Raw genomic sequence first — 19,968 nt, forward strand, 5'->3', positions numbered from 1 at the left:
AAACAACGACGCGTCGCAACGACCTTTCTTATCAAAACAACTACCTGGAAGCACCGACCTATCTTGGACAGCGCTCTAGGTCGCTGGAGCTCCCTTCCACAAGAGGAACCATTCTAGAGTTGCGATCACTTTGAACGACGTGCTTGCCTCGCGCGCTCGGGTATCGTGCCAGTCCCATGCGCAGTCGTCCCCGAGTGTTCGCAAGCTCACACGTCGTCCTCGGTGCTCCGGGGGTACTTACTGCCCACAGTTTGGATTGAAGAGAGCTTGTTGAAACAGGCTGGATTGCAGTGGACAGTGTGGTTCGACAAGAGTGGTTTAGAAAACGCGCCAAGTTCCTCTAACATCCAAGCATATCTGAGAAACTTTTCCGTGGTACGGTGGTAGGGCTCAACGGCACGTGTCTTGGCGAGTAGCAGTGCGGCACATTCTTGTTGGTAGGCGGCTAACCGATGCTGACGTTCACGATCTTGATGTCCTCGACCGGCTTTTCCTTCCACACTTTCGTGTTTTCAATCATATGCACAACGTCCATTCCTTTGATGCATTTCCCGAAGATTGTGTGTTTGTCGTCCAGCCAAGGTGTGCGTTCGGTGGTGATGAAGAATTGACTAGCATTCGTACCGGGACCTGCATTGGCCATGCTGACCGTATAGGGCTTGTCGTGTCGGAGTTCAGGAGTGAACTCGTCCTCGAACTCCTTGCCCCAGATGGACTCGCCACCTGTGCCGTCGCCCAACGGGTCCCCTGTAACGATGTCAGTATATCATTCTAAAATATCACGCAGAATGCTGGTTGAGTCCAAAATGGACGTTGCGAGATATACATACCAGTCTGTATCATGAATTTCCGGATGATTCTGTGGAAGATGATGCCGTTGTAATAGCCGTTGCGTGCATGTGTCGTGAAATTCTCAACTGCTTTCGGTGCATGTTGAGGGTACATGCGGATCTGTATGTCGCCCATCGTCGTGTGTATGGTAGCAGATGTGCCAATACGCGCCTCGCGAGCTTCTTCTTCTGCCTTCCTGGTGGCATTGAGGGTGCGCGGTTTCTCGTTGTGAATGTCACGATCAGATTTCGAGACGTTATCCTCGTCCGTGAACATGTAGAATCGCACTTTGCCAGAACCGGTGCTTACAAGCATAGCATCTCGTGCTTCTGCTTCAGCTAGAAGTGGATTGTCTGATGTCGCCATTTGTACAGTGACGACTACCTTCTTCTCTGGCTGTCCTTGGTACAGTGCCAGATTCAACGGCCGAAACGGTTCATCCCGACCATAGATTTGGACGACTCGGTTCGAAAACGTGTTGATGACTTTTGTACCAAGAATGCTGCCGTACAGCACAAAGTGGCCACTTTCATCGAAGATGACATTGATGCGATTGCGCACAGCAGGGTGCTCCAGCTCCCGTTCCACCGCTATACGGCGACCAAATTCGATGGCTTCCAGTGGCTGTTTGGTAAGTGTTCCAGCTTGGTGCATCTCCGTGATGGTCGTGATGCTCTCATCATACGTCCGCTGCAGCTTGCCGGTCGCGAAGTCGAATAGCCGCACCTTCCGATCGGGAAATGAGAAAGTCGCAAACTGCTCGCCTGTGGGTGAGAGCGTGATGGAGCTCGGTACTGATTTGGCCTTCTTGAACTCGAACAGCGATGTGCTGCTCTTGATCTCGAAGACATTGTCAGGCTTCTCGAACGAGCCGGACGGTTGCCAGTACTCAATCATACCGCTTTCATCTGCTGATATGACACAATCATACGCGTTGTTGTATGCCATAACATGTACAGGTTTGCGGTGCAAACTGGCGATGGTGTGCATAGGCTGCTGGTTTTCTCCTCGGCCATCGTATATGGTGATGCTTCCATCCGTCTCGCTTGATAGCGCCAGAAGCGGATACGATGTCCCATTCCCGTGAACGTAGCATATGCACCTGGCTGGCGTCTCTGGCTCCAGCATGGCCAGCAGATCGAAGGTTGCGACATCGAAGATCTTGATCGTGTTGTCTGCTCCAGCTGTGGCATAGCTTCGCCCGTCGGAGCTCACAGTCACACTCCGTATTTCGCCCTCGTGCGCCCTGTATTCCTTGACGAAGTCAATGCCTCCAGACGTCTTCTTCCAGAACTTGACGTAGCCATCCACAGAACTCGTGATGAGGAAGGCGGTGTGCGGGGTGATGTTGACGAAGGATAACTGCTCCTTGTGCATCAACGACTTCGAATATCGCGTCGCGCTCGGCAACGCTGCAATGTACTGCTTCTCGTACGGCAGCTTTCGTCGTTTCTTCTGTGGCTGTTCGGCTGAAGGCAGGGCTGGTCCAATGTCGTCGTCGCTCGATTCGCTCTCGTCGTCGCCGCCCGCTGGAGGGACGCCATTGCCCTCGGCCTCATCTCGCGATCGTTTCGTGCCCTGAGGCGCCTCATCGGCTGTGGCAGCCATGTTGGGTTGAGGACTCAGCTCCAGATTCTCATGTTCCATGTTGGTGCTCACTGCTCACTGCTCAGCACATCCCTGTCGTTTCCGAGATCGTGCATGACTAGCGCGATAGCATGCAGTCATCCCGCAAGCTTAATCCGGTTAGAGGCCTCCCGTCAGGATTCTGAGTACTGTAATTCGATCCATGCATGGCATCAAGTAAAGCCACCACCACAGAACATACGCCACAATACAACAGCACAAAGATCTGCCTCTGGTTCCAAGCTCATACAACGACAACACACCGCCCGACATGGAGGTCGCTTCATCAGCACAAGCCGGCCCATCAAATCAGCAATCAGATCCATCAAGACCACGTCAACGAAGACGACCAGGCCGTGGTCGAGGCAATGCACGGGGTGGCGAGAACTCTGCCTTGAGTTTCCGACCTGCAAGCATTGCTCCGCAGGCGAATGCCTCTACAGCTGCTCCTACGCACAACGATGATGGTCAGCGGAGTCAACGAGGACGAGGACGGGGGAGAGGTGGCGTGCGGGCACGTGGTGGCAGGCCGGCAGTCGAGAGCAGGAGGAACGTGAATGGCCGGACGTTTGGAGGCCAACTGACCAGGGAGGAGACGAACGCTTCAGATGCGTCCCAAGGACCCGCCAATCTGCAGGCCAGTGCACCAGTCTTCGTACCGGGACAGCAGCATGCCCACAATGTCACACAACCACAGCCAGTACAGAGACAAGTCCGGCAGCCACGTCAGCCAAAACGACGAATGTCGAAATCGCAAGCTCCCGACATCGCCACACGCACCCACGAAGACATTGACAATGCTCATTACGAATGTGCTATCTGCACAAGCGAAGTTCGTCGGAACTCGAAAGTCTGGTCATGTCATACATGTTGGACGGTATTCCACATGACATGTATCAAGAAGTGGTCTTCGACTGCGGGAGCTGCATTTGAGCGTGCGCAGGATGGAGAGGTCTCGCAATTGCGACAATGGCGATGTCCTGGTTGCAACTTACCAAAGGATGATCTTCCTAGCTCTTACACCTGTTGGTGCGCGAAGGAGTCAGATCCAAAGTCGCTTGCTGGCATACCACCCCATTCCTGTGGCCAGACTTGCGGAAAGGACAGGGCTCGGAAATGTCCACATCCCTGCCAGCTGACCTGCCACGCTGGACCATGCCCTCCTTGCACACACATGGGACCAATGCAGTCTTGCTTCTGTGGCAAGCACGAGTCAACCAAACGATGCTTTGAGACCGTTTATACTTCTGGCTTCAGCTGTGGTGAGGTCTGTGGTAGTCTGATGCCTTGTGGCGAGCACCGCTGCGAGCGTCCGTGCCATGGAGGAGAATGCGGCGCTTGTGATGTCAGGTTACCTGCACGATGCTACTGTGGGCAGATGGAGAAAGATGTGCTTTGCAGCGATCGAGGAGAACCCAAAGACAGCCGGCGCAATCATCATGTCGATGAAGACGAAGTGGTTACAGAAAGCTGGACTGGAGTCTTCAACTGCGGCAGCACCTGCAACCGCGCATTCGACTGTGGTGTACACCGCCGTGAGCAGATTTGTCACCCACAAGTGGCGGATGGTAGCCATTGCCCACGCTCGCCAGATCTTGTCACTCACTGTTCCTGTGGAAAGACGCCACTCGCAGACTTGACTAGCGAAGCGCGAACATCCTGCTTGGACTCGATTCCAAGCTGCGACAAGCCATGTGGCAAGCTTCTTCTCTGCGGCCACAGCTGTCCGGAGGTATGTCATACTGGCAATTGTCCATCGTGCTTGCAGACCATCACAATCAACTGCCGCTGCGGCAGGACTACATCGAAGACCATCTGTCATCAAGGCATAGAGGAGCCACCACAATGCATGCGTGTCTGTCGCGCAAACCTCAACTGCGGACGTCATGCTTGCGAAGAACGTTGTTGCGCAGGCGAGAGCAGAGCCATCGCGCGACAAGCGAGCAGAAAGAAGTCCCGCCCATTAAACTCAGCATCTCGCTCTGCAGACGATGGCTTTGAGGCAGAGCACATCTGCACACGTCAATGTAGCAGACTGCTCAAGTGCGGAAATCACGAGTGCGAAGAGCTTTGCCACAAAGGCCCATGCGGCAGTTGTCGAGAGGCTATATTCGAAGAGATCGCTTGCCATTGTGGACGAACAGTGCTCCAGCCACCACTTCCATGCGGCACCAAACCGCCTCCTTGCAGGCTCCCTTGTGAACGACCAAAGGCTTGTGGTCATCCCCAGGTCGGTCATACTTGTCACTTGGACGATGCGCCATGCCCGAAGTGCCCATTTCTCGTAGAGAAGCGTTGCATGTGTGGCAAGAAAGCTTTGAAGAATCAACAATGCTGGCTACGCGACGTCGGCTGCGGCGAGATTTGCGGAAAGAAGCTCAAATGCGGCGTTCATTCATGCCGGAAAATCTGTCACCGTGCGGGCGGATGTGAAGACGCGAATGGTGAGGCATGCCAACAGCAATGCGGGAAAGAGAAGAAGATCTGTGGTCACCCAGACGAGGCACCATGCCACGCTCCCTTTTCTTGCAAAGAGGACAAGCCTTGCTCGAGCAAGATCTTCATTACGTGTACTTGTCAAGCTCAGAAGCAGGAGATTCGCTGTGGTGCTTCGAAGTCGAGTGATGGCAACGGAGGCAAGTCTCTGCCCTGCAACGAAGAATGCGCTCGCCTGGAACGTAATCGAAAACTGGCAATCGCTCTCAACATTGATCAGGCGACACACGTCGAAGGAGCCGACCATGTGCCATACTCTACGGAGACACTCAACCTGTTCGCGCAGCACCCAAAGTGGTGTCAGACACAGGAACGCGAGTTCCGTGTCTTCGCATCCGAAGAGGATGAGAAGCGACTTCGATTCAAGCCGATGCAGTCCCAGCAACGAGCGTTCGTGCACGCGCTCGCCGAGGACTTTGGGCTTGATTCCGAAAGTGTTGATCCCGAGCCGCACCGCCATGTCATGATCTGGAAGACGCCACGCTTTGTCTCCGCGCCCAACAAGACTCTAGCAGACGCTTTGCGCATCCGTCAACAAGCCCAGCGATCAGCAAACGTCAGCGCCAACGTGTCGGACAACGAGGCAAATCCTGTGAAGATCAAGGCGAAGTCTTTTGAGCCCTTCAACAGCTTCCGCATCACCAAGCCACGCTTCGGACTTACCATCGATGAAGTGCGGGCGGAGGTCAGCACCATCTTACACCCAAGCACGCCGTTCACGTTCGACATCGAATTCTTGCCAAGTGAGGATGTCATCCTCAAAGCTGTCAGCAGGATCCTGCCAGCACAAGAGCTGGAGAAGATGCTGGACAACCTGACGATGCCACTAGGAACGGCTATCGCTGCTCAGAACCTCGGCACAGTGCAACTGTGCACCACAGACAGCTCGCTCAACATCACCAGATACGAGTCCGATGGTGCCACCGGCGATGGCTGGTCAAGAGTGGCAGCTAAGAAGTCCGCTGCAAAGATGAGCCTACCAAGTAACCGCTTCGGCGGCATAAACGCTTTTGCAGCTCTGAGCGGCGCTGGTGGAAAGGTCACATTTGCGAAGAAGAAGGCAGAGAAGGTTTTGAAGCCCAAGCCATTGCCGGTGGCTGAGGACTGGGAGGCAGCCGAGCTTGCTGAGGAGGAGAGGGAGAGGGTGGCCAGTGCTAGTGAGGACGAAGGTGGCGTGCAGACGAGCGCACCAAGTGCAGCGACTGACAACGAGAGCATGACTGCGGTGGCGGGATCGGTGGGAGAGCCAGATCCTGCAGTGCCGACAGAGCGTTTGGACTGGGCTGCTCAGGTAGAGTCGGCATTGTAGGTACTCTGAGGCGAAGAGAGTGTCGCAAGGTGATTGCCAGATGGACGGCGACTATGGTCGAGTCTATCTCACAACGACACTGCTCAATACACAATCATGCTGCTCCAAACCAGGCTCTTGTCTCGAGCGATCTTACAATACAGCGAGTTACCTCGCATCATCATGCACGGCGAAGGGCCTTTCGTGCAAACGCGATGAGGCCTGGCGGACACCCCTGTCAACCCCCTTTGCTCATGGCGCCCCTCATTGACTCAAGCTCTTCAAGCTTAGGCACACTCCTCTGAGATACATCACGAAACTGCTTCAAACCCCATTAGCAGAAACATACTGTCACCATGCTGGTCTCAACCAGAGACAAGGTCTGTGGCTCCCACGTCGTCACTAACCACATGCTGACAACCGCACCTCAGACCGCAGCTCCTCAAGCATTCGAGCACCGTGAGTCTGAAGGACGTCTGCGATATGCTCAACGAGGGTAGAACTACGAGAGGTTGTGGCGGATTTCGAGAATCAAAACACTGGCGCTTCTTACCAGACCGCTTGACGCAGATCTTCTACATTGAGGGCCGGGAGGGGAATCCGGGACTCACAATAGAAGTGGGAATGAGACGAAGGCTGCGGAGGGCGCGAACAACGCCAATCGAGAAGATCTTCGAATTATCCAAGCAGGGTCAACCTGGCTCATGGGCACGCATTATCGTCGACCACTCTATGGACAGAGTAAGAAACGTCCATCCACCAGTCTCGATCATTTACCTGGGTGACTGTTACCATTGGCGCCACTGGCAGTGGCCCCACACTCTTGGTGAGATGATCGACAGCCTGGAGGGCATAAGGCAGGAGTTCCTCGAGATGATGCCGCGTAAGGTGATCAATGTGATCGACAGCCACCTGCAGCTTCATTGCCCGCGCCTATTCACCACAATACAAACAATAAGTACGGCATTTGTTCGGCATGTGACGCATGCCGCACAGACCTACTAGCTGCAGCAAAAGTACAATTCCAATTCCACTTTGTCTTCTTCCCTCTTCTCTGATCCTCAACTAAGCTCTAACTCACCAACCAAGCCACATCATTGCCGACACGTCATACCAGAATCCTTCAACTCTGTCCCACCACGCTGACACAACGCCAGCACATCACAATGTCTCGACCAACACAATCTACTACTACCACCCAAACATCCGACTCCAGCTTACCCTCAGAAGTCTTCGCGATCCCCGAGATCCTCGAGATGATCCTCCTCGACTCGGTCACGCCCGCCCTTCAGCTCTTCGCCCTTCAGCGCGTTGACAAACCCTTCCAGGGCACTATCGCGGGGAGCAGGAAACTCCAACGTAAGATGTGTCTCGAGCCGAGTGAGGACAGAAAAGCGGATACTGTGTGGCGGCATCTTGGATTCCAGAGTCATAAGCAGGGAAAGAGAACATTGACTCGAGTCAAGCTGCCGGTCATACTTAATGTCTACAAGAGCAGCAAGGTCTATGCCTTGGACGTCGGGCTCCCTGAGAAGAACATGACGGCGGCGAATGGATTTGCGCTCCTCGAGGAGGAGAAGTTGGAGGGATTGTGGAAGAACATGAGAATCGGTGGCGAAGAAGGAGAGAACGACAGCAAATTGATCGCCACGAGGGAGTGGGCCAAAGGAACGGTTCCTCAGCTGGAGGGAAAAGATGGCGAGAAGTGGGTGGAGCTGAGAGTATGGGCGGACAAGAAAGTGGTCTCAAGCTTTTGGCCTAGGAATACAACATTGGGTGAGATGTTGGAAGAGGTGAAGCAAGGTCTGAGTCTGATCACGGTGCTGAGTGGGCGTTCGGAGTCGAAGTTCATGAAGTGCCCATCGACGGCGGGTGTTGCTTCGGATGTTGGTGAGATCAATGTCTGGCCATACGCTTGCCATGCATAGTGGAAGGGGGTACTTGCGAGTCATTCATCACAGTATGACAAGTGGCGGCGCATTATCATGGCAACGCCTTGAAGAGGCGCACCGAGTGCTGGAGACGGAAAAGCAACTTGATGGAAATATTTCGGCGACGGGCAGGGAGAAGATTGTCTTGCTATGTATTGCGCTCGGAAGGTGATATAAGTGGTCGGATCAACTCATGACAGTCTTACACTTTCGGTCTTACTGCTGCTCGAAGTGCCGTCGGTCGGGGAGTGCGTATGTGGGTGCCAAGAAATTCTGAACGCCACCAGCTCAATACTATTCTCGTGGATCGAATCCTATGGGGATCTATCATTCAATTAATACTATTCGCATGCAGACTGACTTTCATATCGCCGAAGCTTTCCAGCTGCCGCGTCCGCAATGTGGCACCATCAGCGAGCGGCTGACATCTCTTAGACGCCCTTCACGGTCGAGCAAAACTCGACAGCCTAGATCAGCTATTACCGAGCTCCCTGATGAAGCTCTACCGAGCAGTTAATCTACGAGGTACGCCGCTCCAAAGCTTTCTCCTTCCTCCTCGCTCTCCGCCTCGCATTCACCACTTCCCGTTTATCCGCCTCCCTCAGACAGTGCTTGCAAGACCACTTCATGCACCTCAAAAAGTCTCTAGCCGAGATCTTCTCCCATTGACATGGCTCCCAAGCATGAGGTTCGATACGCCGCTCCCACGTCAAAAGCTTCGGACCACATCTCTCCCAGACTTGGCCAAGCTTGACACCACCAGTACCACCTTCGATCACGTCCAAGACTTCGAGCCCTGTTCTCCCCCCTATATTGAAACTCTGCATCGCGGACTGAGACACGAGCTGTCGCCGCCAAGATGCCTGAGGGTATGCCAGAGCTGCATCGTTCAGGGGCGGATGCTCTTCGCCAGGGATTCGATCTAGTAGTGGTAGTATGGACGACCAACCACCCTGGTAAGCAAGGGCGCGCCTGGTGACCTTGGAATGGCTTGCGCGTGGGTGTATGTATTTGCCGGTCCGCGGGCCGTGAAATATATGCTGAGATCCTGAAAGATAATAAATCTGAAATTCTCAGATTCCCGTGTTTTCACCTTGTGGAGATATTTGTTCGTAAATCCTGCCTTCCTACCAAGGTCGCCTCCTGACTATATATATCTCAGCAGTACCCCTATGCACCCCCGCCACGCAATCAACCGTTGAAGGTTAACGAGATTCGACGCGCAAATTTCAGGGTCCAAAGGGGCCCTCAGCTCGTCAACAGTAGGAGAAGATGACATGCCATCCAAGGCAGTCGAGGGTTCGCTTTCGTTAGGCGCCATGGGTCGTTTTTGTCTCTCGTCAGATTACGACGAGTTCTCATTGGGTGTGCGAGCGCTGTACCGTTCACGGGCTTGAAGAACATGGCTTGCTGTATTGGTGTTGACCCGTCGACTACAGCTTGCCATTGATGACACACACGCTGCACGTTGATCAGCATCTCGCGCGCTGGTAGTACGAGGAAGATGTTTTCTTCTATCTCGGTGATAGCCCATATGCCGTGCTCAGGGGGGCGGCCTTCGCCGAACCTGTGTCTATGTAGGAGTTGTCGAGTTGTGGGATGAAGTTGAAGCAGGTCTGAGAGTAGAATTGGTGCTCAAGTGTGCTTCTACATGTGGCGTGCGGAGCTTGTGTCAAGGCAATCTTAGGCGTGACGCGCGCCGCATGTGATGGACGGATTTTGTACAAGGGCTGGTGACACAGTGCGTAGCCGGCGACGCGCTGCAAGCCAGGTGGATGTAAGTGTGTGTGTGTGGGATTGGAAAATGCAGGCAGTCAAAATTGTGATCAACTTCCAGGTTAAGCAAAATGGACCGCGTGATGCTCGCGCCTACGCTCAAAGCCCTGCGGACCTTTTCGATATCCTTGCAAACGTACCTGCCTCTGCTAGGCATGTGACAGCACCTCTCCATCTTCTTACACCGCCCTGAGCTGCTCAATGTCCACCTCCACTCACACGCCATGCTTCATGCCACTATTCACCCTCCTCAGAAACCCCCTAGCGGAGACCATATCCCACCGACAGTTCTTCCAGTAGAACCAGCCCTCCACGTTCTTCCAGCACCAGTTTCCATCAAGAAGATCGTGTTCGTTTGCGAGCTGCCTCAATCGAACGCCATTACTCTCCCCAAACGCGTCATGCTGTGTGCGTACCATACCAGCGCCCTCCACTACTTGCCCAATAGTACCCTGTGGTGTTCGTATCAAACCGGTGCCCTCCACTGCTTGCACGTTACAACTTGCGATCGGGGGCTGCGTAACCAGCATTCGGCGCCACGATGCTTCTGGCCGCATCATCGCTTCTCCATTGCTGGTTTTTGCGTCGACGAATGGATTGCCGTATGGTGCGACAAGATCTTGATGGTGTGGAGAAGCTGTCCAGACTCCATTGGGGTTGTAGCGCGCCAGCAGCTTCTTGGTGCCTGTGATGCGGAAAGCGAGTGGTGTGCAGTTGATTGGCTTGAGAAAGAGTGCTTGCTGGATCGGAGATGAGGCTTGTATGTTGGTGCGCCAGTGGTGAGAGACTCGCTGTGCTTTGGTGAGCAGGTCGCGTGCTGGGAGGTTGAGGAGGATCTGTTCGGCGAGCTCTGCTATGGCGAAGACTCGACGGCAGGCGGAGTCTGGTGGATCAGGTGGTGAGGTGGTCAGCTGAGTAGCCGTCAGTGCCGCGGAGAGACCCTCCATGTTGGCTGGTTGCGCTATGTTGAAGTCAAGTGCTGAGTTGGGCTGCAACTTCACTTGGAAGGTACCTTATGAAACAGAAAAACGCGGGTGCCTGTTAGGCTGTCCCCGCGGGATCGGTACCTCACATGCGCCTGCCCTCGCGCGATCCTTACACGATTGCGATGCGCCAACACATGATCCTGTGCAGCTGCTACATTGCCTCTGTACCACCCCTTGACATCACCACGTCTAATGACTCAAAGTGTTCCTTCCCTTCATCCTCCTCCGCTTCAAGATCATCCTTCCAGTCCTCGTCCGTAACCTCGACAAGAAGCCGTGTCTTCGTTTCCGTACTACATGCGACGGTTTGAATGTGTCTCGCTTCGCTCCTCGCACTTGCAGTGCTGAAAGTCCAGGTTGTGACGTAGGCTGAAGCGTTGTGGCTTGGACTTCGCTCGCTGGTAGCGATGGTCGCGCGGGGAATATCGTCGGTCGTGAAGGGAGAGATGAGAGTACGCCAAACGATCTGGACCTCAGTCAGTACTGTAGAAGGGCACGGAGGGTATCGAAAGTGCCATACCTCTTTTGAGCGGATTGTGATGCGCTACTGGCTCTGATCGAGAGCACGGCCTGCAATGTTGATTGTGAGACGCGCTCTAGAGGAGCCCTAAGACATCTGAGGCACAGCATCGCTTCAATGGGTCAGACGGACGATGATGTGTCGAGATGCTAGTTGACGTTCAATGTGCTTCGGCTTGTTCGGTGGCGATGCGGAATGATCTGCCGCATCTCGGCCGATTGGTCCGCACCTCAGACCTGAAGTCGAGCGTCGAATTTGGCCATGCGCTTCAACAATCTTCCACCTCACTCGACTCTGTTCTTCGATCTGAAAACACGCCGTCGTGTGTCGGTCGCATAGCATATTGCGTTACTGTCGAGAGCCAATATGTCCAACAAACCATTCCCACCACTTGTGCACCACAAGACCACATATCTGCAACCCGCCGATGCCGCCAAATCGCTAGCAGCATACCTCGAAAAATCGCGAAAATGCGCCCACCTTCACCCAGACGCATGGCTTGACCCTACAGGCATTCGCTTCGGTCCCAAAAGCGGTCCGAATGGTGGATGGGCCATACATCACCTCAGGCGCATAGAAGCAGGTCTTCGCGGCGAGTCACTAGCAGTCGAGTCGCGCGATGACCTTGCAGCTCAACTCGGCGAAGAAGTTCTGAAGGAACAAGATCCATACGCCGCTGAAATCGAAGAGACGAATGCTGGAGACGACACACGCGTGGACGCGGCAATTGACGAGACACAACACAAGAACGAAAACGAGAAGACACGGAAGAAGCGTGAGAAGAAGGAGCGTGCCAAGCGTGAAAGGGAAGAACGTGAGGGTGGTGCTTCTACATCAGCTGGCAGCGAGAGTAGCAAGAAGCGAAAGCGCGCGGCTGAGACAAGCGACGCCGACTCGAAAGCGCCCGGCACTGGAGCCAATACACCATACGCAGACTCCATGACAGCACATTCGGAAACCTGGCAGACACAGCAAGAGTTCGCGCAAGACCAGGATATGCTGGAGGGTGAGATGGGCGACCGCGGCGCACCGGTCACCAAGCAGGGTGGTGTCCCTGCACCAGTCGTACAGCACGATCAGCAAGGAGGCGTGATAGTGCCGAAGAAAGCACTGTCGGCAGAGAAGAAGGCGGCGCGTAAGGCTGCTAAGAAGGCAAGACGAGCTGAGGAGTCGGCAGCTGGTGCCAACACTGCAGGTTAGCAACCGGTTGTGTCTAGTGCCAAGCCTACATTCAGCTCTCTGACATCTGCGCGTCAAGCACAAGCCGACGCAGCCTCTGCGGCAAAGAAGCAATGTAAGTAATGGAGATGTTGCAATGCTTGATGCGCCACCTCAGAACATTATTATTAACGTGTCCATAGCATCGTCCCTCGGTCCAGCTGGTGAGCCTCTGGCACCGGGCGCACCAACTTGGCGAAAACAAATACATCCGTTCACTGAGGAGGAAGATGCGACCATCATCCGACTGCACGCCAATGGAGTGAAGTTCAAGCTCATTGCTGCACAGCTTGACAGAAACACTCTGTCCGTGGAGAATCGCTTCCACCACCACCTCTCGAGAGGTAAGATCACTATCAACAAGTCCGCGGATCCCCAGACCAAGCGGTACTACTTCAGCAAGGCGGAGGACGATACGATTGTGGAGATGCGCGGGAACGGCATGGACTTCAGGAAGATCGCGGCGCGGCTTGGGAGGACCGAGAGTACTGTGAAGCATCGATACTACCGCTGGCTCGAGCCTGGTGCATCCAAAGAGTGATCGAGGAGCTTCGCGCACACCAGCGCACGTCGCACAGCCGGCAGCAGAACATTGGAGTCGTGGTAATGCACAACGCGCTTTTTCGCTACGATACACTACATAATGTCTACAATTCCTTCTCCGGCGTCCCATTCACTGTGAACGTCTTCTGCCCCGAGATATCAATCTTCCCGTCACTCACCTTCTTCTCGCTCGTCCAGCCCACAGCTTTCAATCGCTCCGTCAAGATCGGGTGTGAGTAGTGGTACGATGAGTAGTATGAGTCAGCGTCCTGCGCCAACATTAGCATCCTGCACCGCACAATGGCCCCAGTGGATCAGCGACTTACCATGCTGCTGAGATTCTGGATCTGTAGTTTGATGAGCGAGCTCGCCAAATCCTTTGCATATCCCAACTTCTTCCCGAACGCATCCGCCTCAAACTCAAACTTCCTCGTCATAATGTTCATCCCCAGCTTCACCAAGCTATCCGTCGGGCTCAACACATCGTTGAAGAGGATGAATCCGATAATGATAGGTCTCTCCGCCACGAAGCCAAACGCCCTGTACAAACTAGCGTTGTTGATGAATACACCGAAAAGCGCAAACACGTAAAGCAAATGGAAACTGCTAATACCCAAGAGCTTCGAGGTGTGTCCCATCTTCCAGTGTCCCAGCTCGTGTGCAAGCACTGCCTCGACTTCTTGCGCGGAAGCTTTGTTCAGGAGGGTATCGTAGATGACAATCTTCTTCGGCAAGAAGGGGAGACCGGTGAAGTATGCATTACTATGCGCGCTCCTCTTACTCCCATCAATGACCTGCAGCTCCTGCAGTGGGAAGGAAAGTTTGCCCGCCAATGCCTCCACCCTCGTCTTGAGATCTCCTGGTTCGAGCGGTGTGAGTTTGTTGAAGAGTGGGACAATCAAGGTTGGGTAGAGGACGACAGCACCCAGTTGTACCACAAGCATGAAGAGCCAGATGTAGAAGAAGAAGTTGTCGCCAGTTTTCTGGATGATCTTGAGGAAAGCGGAGCCGATGGGGACACCGAACGCAAGGGAAAGAGCGAGGCCCTTGATCTTGTCGGTGAAGAAGAGGGAGAGAGTTTGTTTATTGAAGCCGTATTTCTCCTCGAGCACGAAGTGGTAGTACAAGCCGAATGGGAGGTTGATGAGAGTTTCGGCGAGAGACATGGTGAAGATGAAGACCAGAGACTGCGTGATCTCTCCCTGGAAGCGGGAGGGGAGGTACTTCAGCGTGAAGCCGCCAGCGAGGGACCAGAGGTATGGAAGCCAGTCGTGTTGGATTGTGATGTAGTTCTTAAGCTGTCCGAAGAGTCCCGATGCGATTGTGAACTTGGCCTTACTGCGACCGTATGCTTGTGACTTGTCGAATGTCTTCTGATCTACCTCTTCCTTCAGCTGAGGGGGAATTGTCTTTCGTTGCAGGACGCGGTATTGGCGGGAGAGGAGCCATGCTTCGAGGGCGAACTCGCCGAGGGCGAAGGTGACGAGGATGGGTTTCCAGGGAATGGCGGAGTTGTCCAGTGGTGCCGCTAGGCGGCGGAGGAAGTCCATGGTGGTGGCGGTGGAGGGGGTGGTAAGGAACGTGGTGACGGAGGGAGAGATGAGATCTTACTGTACAGTTTCGTGGATGGAGCTACGTTGCATGTGTTTGCTCCCTGCATGACCCCACGCGAGACAAGGCTGTTGGTGGTCAGACCAATCTGCGCTACATCTGAATGAGGCGAATGAGATGGTCTGAATCATCGGTCGTTCTCCTTGGACTTCTGTTTCTTGTTCATTCCAACAACATCACCTCCATCGTTCATCGCAGCATCATCGCCATCTATACTACCGACAAATGACCTATGGCATACCCCACCGACGACTCCGCTTGGTTCTCGTAATGAACAAGACCACGGACAAGTCCACCCGATGTTCCTCCACAAGACAACAAACAAACTTCAGCCACGAGTACCTCAAAGCAGTTACTTTGCCATGCCGAGCCTCGTGGGCTCTTGGGATGATGTCTCGTATACCTTGGACGCCGCAGAAGGACCGCACATTGTGCCCTGCCGACAACGCCTCGAACCTGTTCCTCTTCTCCGCTAGAAGCCTCAAAGGGAGACCCCGCTTCGCCCGCTCTGCAGCGTCGCAGCCGTAGCTTCAAGAACGCCTCCCGGAAGCTCGATCTATACCGCAAGAGGGAGGAGAGCGGCTCGTTTCCAAGTGAGCTGTGCTCGGCAGCATGATGTCAGTCATCGTGAACATTTCCGATCAGGAAGAAGTCGGCCCGGCAAGTGCAGCCACGAGGCGATCTTACACGCACGATGGTCGTGTGCCTGCAGGACACGGATGCGCCTTGGACTGAGAGGGGTAGATCTAACGATCTAGTAAGGCGGCCAAGGGCATTGGCGCGAAGAACAAGTAGAGAGCGCAGGCCGCGATCGCGGAAGGTGAGAGCGGAGGTTGTGATTTCGTTGCTGTCCATTTCCAAGATGCAGCTCAAGAACATCCTCCCAGCGGGGGCGTTGCTTGCTGGCCATGTTGCGGCGGAGGTCACTGCCAACCCGACCTCCACTTACTACCGCCCAGGCGTACCGGTAGGAACTCCAGCACCAGGGAACTACACCAGCTACCTGAGACCGAGAGTTCATTATTCTCCGCCGATCAACTTCATGAATGGTGAGACTTGTCAGGTTCAGGACCAATGGGTTGTTACTAACTTCAACAGACCCCAATGGCATGCACAGAGGAGCAGACGGTACCTGGCATTTGTACTATCAATACAACCCAGTGACTCCCGTCGCTGGCAACCAGGTATGTGCGGTTGGGGAGACCCTGGAATGGCACTGACGAGGCCACAGCACTGGGGGCACGCCACTTCTAGGGATCTGTACACTTGGGAGAATCAGAAGATTCCATTCTTCCCACCAAACAACTACACGGTAAGCCAAGCAGTGCATAGCAACGGGTTATGCCTTCTGACACGCAGCAGAATGTCTTCAGTGGATCTGCGGTAGTCGACACGAACAACACATCTGGCTTCTTCCCCGACCAAGACAATGGTGTGGTGGCAATCTATACACTCGCAGAATACCCGGGCGGCGTACAAGGAGTGCAGTACCAGGCGATCGCATACAGCAGAGACGATGGCTACACCTTCGAAGCCTACGAAGGCAACCCAGTCTTTGATTTGAATTCGACACAGTTCAGAGACCCATACGTCGTCTGGGACGCAGCGCACGAGCAATGGGTGATGACTATTGCCTTTGCCGCAGAGTTCACAATCGGCGTATACACCTCGAGCAACCTGAAAGAGTGGACACACGCCTCGAACTTCACGAAGCACGGATACCTTGGTGTGCAGTACGAATGCCCGAACATGCTCCAGATGCCCATGGAAGGTCAAGACGAGCCAGTCTGGGTCCTGATTCTGTCCCTGAACCCAGGAGGTCCGCGTGGCGGCAGCGTAACGCAATACTTCGCAGGAGATTTCAACGGCACCCATTTCACTCCGTACGACTCCGGCACCCGTCTCACAGATTTCGGTAAGGACAACTACGCCGCCCAGTTCTTCAACGGCATCCCCCGAAACGAGTCTCAAGTCGCCCTCGGCTGGGCCTCAAACTGGCAATACACTCAGATCGTCCCCACCGGTCTCCTCGAGAACGGTCAATACCGCAGCGCCCTGACTCTCCCACGTTCCCACCACCTCGCCAATATTTCCGCACGAGGCTACGACCTCATATCCGAAGTTCACAACATCAGCGCCATCCTTGACCAGGAACTCGCCTACGAGAGCAACCTTGGCAATGGCACCGTCCTTGCTGACTTCGCCAATGTCGAATCCGGGGCAATCTACTTCGAAGCCAACCTCACAGGCCTCACAGTTTCTACCCTCCGCGGCGTTGCAAACTTCACCATCTCTTCCTCCATCTCAGGCGAATACATCCGCGGCGGCATCAACGCAGCCGGCGGTCCAGGAATCTGGGTAGACCACAGCAACATCCGCGGTTTCGACAACCCTTACTTCAACGACAAGTTCTCCGAGGAAGGACTCTTCACGCCCGCCATGGTGCCGGAATCTGGCCTCGCCGCTTCGAACTCGAGCTTCAACTTGGGTGTCGTTGTGGATCGGAGTATTTTGGAGGTGTACTTGAATGGTGGACAGGTTGCGGGGACGTTTAGCTTTTTCCCGACTGCGGCGTTGGACACGGTGGCGATTCGGTTTGGGAATGTACCGGAGAGTGCGACGAGTGCGGCGAGTGTGTGGGCATTGAGGGATACATGGGCGGAGCAGGCGAATGCTAATGGGACTGTTGTGGGGAATGTTACGGAGACACTGGGGAGTATGAAGTTACTTTAGACAGCGCAAGGAATCTGTAGGGTACCGATTGAAACCTCACGAATCGTGAGCCGCCATCAGCCTCTCAGTTGGTATAATCGCACTCGCAATTCCCGGTGTGGCACGGCAGTATCAACGACACACGTGATAATGGCTTTTGACGAGGTCGAGGAGGGAAAAGTGGCCTTGGCCGTCTGCAATTCCCAAAGAGCTATTATACCGCCAACGTAAACACTCGGAGCGGCCACATCTTTCTCGCACTCCGTCAGTGTTAGCATAAAGTCAACAAGAGCATCGGCTGTGTATAACCTAGAGTCTGAAGTGATGTCCTCGTGAACACGCTTGAGCAGAATCACGTTTAGCTTGATGTACTGTGCAACGGCCTCAATCTCACATCCGGCGGCGTTGTAGTCCAGACAGAGCCGGAGCAAGGATGATGACAGTACAGCACTGGTCTGTACTACCTGGAGGACGGCGCTTGCTGCACCGATGCCTTCTATGCTTTGCAATGATAACGGGTAACAATCTGCCGAGGCCGAGGTTGTGATGTTCAGCCTGAGATGCTGGTCGGTGGGTAGAGTCAATACAGGAAGCGCGAGCGACAGCTCAAATGCTCTTTTGGTGGACAGTGTGACGTTCTTATCCGAACACACCGCCGGCTTGGCGCTCAGCTTTGTATTTAGATTTCTCTTAGGTAGCTTTCCTGTATCTCAGATTCACACTCGCCAAGGTTCTCACATCTGGTAGCTTCCCTTCCTTTCAGCCTTTCTATCAGGTTGAATCAGCCTATAAGTGAATCTCCTGAGCTGTAAGTCTCCAACTTACGCCTCAGTCGGACCTTGGTGCTAAAGCTGAGCGAGGTAACCTCACCAACCTTATCTCAGCTCCTACGAACGGGGCGGGCCACTCAAACCTTCAGCATAGAGGACACCAACCAACACCCTAATCAAGGCGGTTATCACCTGCCGGATCAGCAAGGTTTCGCCACTCATCCAGTCGGAGAGGGCCTAGCCTGTGGTCGCGCCCTAGGCGACAACCACGCGGCTTAGCCTACTGGCCTGAACGACACCTTTAGGGCCACTCAGGCTGTACCCCTAGCTACTCGGTCGCACCGCCGCCCTGACCGCGATGGCGACGCGGAGATGGATGGGGCGGACTACCTAGACGAAGATGACTTCGGCCTGCATGACGAGCCAGCTGGCAGAGGCAAGGCGCCTAGGATAGGGGATCCCCCTGTTCTGAAGTCTAACGCTCAGAACGACGAGTGCCTTAACTGGATATCGTCTGTTAGAGCCTGGATTAGCCTGAATAAGAAATGGATTGTCAAACGACGCCTTTCCGACCTGGAGAAACTAGAGCTCGTCAGCAGCTTCGTCGGTGGCGACTTCAACCAGTTATGGTTTGAAGCCATCGAAGAAACGCGCCTGAAACCCCCTCATCTCAGGCACGGCGATTTCGACGACATGATCACGCAGATCTCTGACTTCATAGTCGACCTGGACTATTAGGAGCAGATCTAGCGTAAGTAGGAGACTACCCGTCAAACTAGGAGTGTCAGGACCTTCATCAGGTCGCTCAGGCTGACCAGGAGCCGTATGACTCCCCTACTAGATGACTTCACCTACCTGCGCAAGTTTTCAGCCGGCCTAAAGCCCGATGTGCTAGCTGAACTAGACAATCGTAACTTCCGAGCGACTAACACGAATATCCGCGTCTACTTCTAGCAGGCTATTGCAGCCGACCAGCGACTCTATCTTAGCCGCGGAAGAGACCAGAAGCTGGCCGCAATGATGTCAGCCGTCGAGAAGTTCGCAGACGGGGACACTGAAGCCTTTGCAGCTCTCCGGAGCGACTCAGGTGGCTCGGCGCGCGGCAGAGGCCGCGGCGGACGTGGACGCGGGCGAGGCAATCGTAGAGGCCCCTCCGGGCGCTCAGACGAATGCTACAACTGTGGCAAGACAGGCCACTTCGCGCGCGACTGCTCTAAGCCAAAAAATAGAGCCTGAGACGTCTCAATCGAGGCAGACGTACTCAGGATCATCAGACGCCTCTGCACCCCCACCTGGAGAATCCTACTAGGATGGGACGACCCCAGCTGCTAAGGGTGAGGCTCAGCAGACATAAGTAGAAGAGGATGGAGCATTGTCTTTATCTAAAGAACCCGAGTCGGAGACTGAAGAGGAGGTCGACCACACGATAGAGAGGCTGACAGCGATGGGCGGAGGGCTCTTCACTGTCGATGCCCGCTTAGGACCTAGTCAGGTTCGGGCCAAGGTTACCCTGGACTACGCAGCCTCCAAAGTGTACCTCTCAGCCCGAAAATCGAAGCAACTCCCCCGATCGCTTTTCAGGGACTTGCCGCCAGCAAGGATCGTCCTCTCGAACGGTGAGGAGATCATTTCTACTTAGGGTATCCTTCTGCTATATCAG

General features: G+C 54.4%; 8 protein-coding genes across 8 annotated transcripts; 4 read left to right on the forward strand and 4 right to left on the reverse strand.

The window, feature by feature from the left end:
• Window positions 1-445: 445 nt before the first annotated feature.
• On the reverse strand, window positions 446-2,478 carry CLAFUR5_04933 (Peptidyl-prolyl cis-trans isomerase cyp15; the record flags this gene model as incomplete). Its single annotated transcript, XM_047904081.1, has 2 exons — window positions 446-747; window positions 831-2,478. 2 exons carry the CDS (start codon window positions 2,476-2,478, stop codon window positions 446-448), a joined length of 1,950 nt encoding a protein of 649 aa, XP_047761341.1.
• A 250-nt stretch (window positions 2,479-2,728) lies between these two features.
• Window positions 2,729-6,262, forward strand: CLAFUR5_04934 (FKBP12-associated protein 1; the record flags this gene model as incomplete). The annotated part of the gene is made up of 1 exon (XM_047904082.1): window positions 2,729-6,262. One exon carries the CDS (start codon window positions 2,729-2,731, stop codon window positions 6,260-6,262), a length of 3,534 nt encoding a protein of 1,177 aa, XP_047760997.1.
• A 335-nt stretch (window positions 6,263-6,597) lies between these two features.
• On the forward strand, window positions 6,598-8,169 carry CLAFUR5_04935 (uncharacterized protein; the record flags this gene model as incomplete). Its single annotated transcript, XM_047904083.1, has 4 exons — window positions 6,598-6,621; window positions 6,673-6,700; window positions 6,798-6,982; window positions 7,399-8,169. The coding sequence occupies 4 exons, from the start codon at window positions 6,598-6,600 to the stop codon at window positions 8,167-8,169; spliced, it is 1,008 nt and encodes a 335-aa protein (XP_047761343.1).
• A 1,994-nt stretch (window positions 8,170-10,163) lies between these two features.
• Window positions 10,164-10,895, reverse strand: CLAFUR5_04936 (uncharacterized protein; the record flags this gene model as incomplete). Its single annotated transcript, XM_047904084.1, has 1 exon — window positions 10,164-10,895. The coding sequence occupies one exon, from the start codon at window positions 10,893-10,895 to the stop codon at window positions 10,164-10,166; it is 732 nt and encodes a 243-aa protein (XP_047761342.1).
• Window positions 10,896-11,123: 228 nt separating this feature from the next.
• On the reverse strand, window positions 11,124-11,564 carry CLAFUR5_04937 (uncharacterized protein; the record flags this gene model as incomplete). Its single annotated transcript, XM_047904085.1, has 2 exons — window positions 11,124-11,400; window positions 11,455-11,564. 2 exons carry the CDS (start codon window positions 11,562-11,564, stop codon window positions 11,124-11,126), a joined length of 387 nt encoding a protein of 128 aa, XP_047760996.1.
• A 256-nt stretch (window positions 11,565-11,820) lies between these two features.
• CLAFUR5_04938 (uncharacterized protein) lies at window positions 11,821-13,213 on the forward strand (the record flags this gene model as incomplete). The annotated part of the gene is made up of 3 exons (XM_047904086.1): window positions 11,821-12,649; window positions 12,713-12,748; window positions 12,816-13,213. 3 exons carry the CDS (start codon window positions 11,821-11,823, stop codon window positions 13,211-13,213), a joined length of 1,263 nt encoding a protein of 420 aa, XP_047760991.1.
• Window positions 13,214-13,319: 106 nt separating this feature from the next.
• Window positions 13,320-14,765, reverse strand: CLAFUR5_04939 (CAAX prenyl protease 1; the record flags this gene model as incomplete). Its single annotated transcript, XM_047904087.1, has 2 exons — window positions 13,320-13,484; window positions 13,542-14,765. 2 exons carry the CDS (start codon window positions 14,763-14,765, stop codon window positions 13,320-13,322), a joined length of 1,389 nt encoding a protein of 462 aa, XP_047760992.1.
• A 755-nt stretch (window positions 14,766-15,520) lies between these two features.
• CLAFUR5_04940 (Extracellular exo-inulinase) lies at window positions 15,521-17,559 on the forward strand (the record flags this gene model as incomplete). The annotated part of the gene is made up of 4 exons (XM_047904088.1): window positions 15,521-15,875; window positions 15,925-16,010; window positions 16,058-16,138; window positions 16,159-17,559. 4 exons carry the CDS (start codon window positions 15,521-15,523, stop codon window positions 17,557-17,559), a joined length of 1,923 nt encoding a protein of 640 aa, XP_047760904.1.
• Window positions 17,560-19,968: the final 2,409 nt, after the last annotated feature.

The sequence above is a fragment of the Fulvia fulva genome, chromosome 4 (assembly GCF_020509005.1).
Source record: "Fulvia fulva chromosome 4, complete sequence".
Taxonomy (NCBI): Eukaryota; Fungi; Ascomycota; class Dothideomycetes; order Mycosphaerellales; family Mycosphaerellaceae; genus Fulvia; species Fulvia fulva.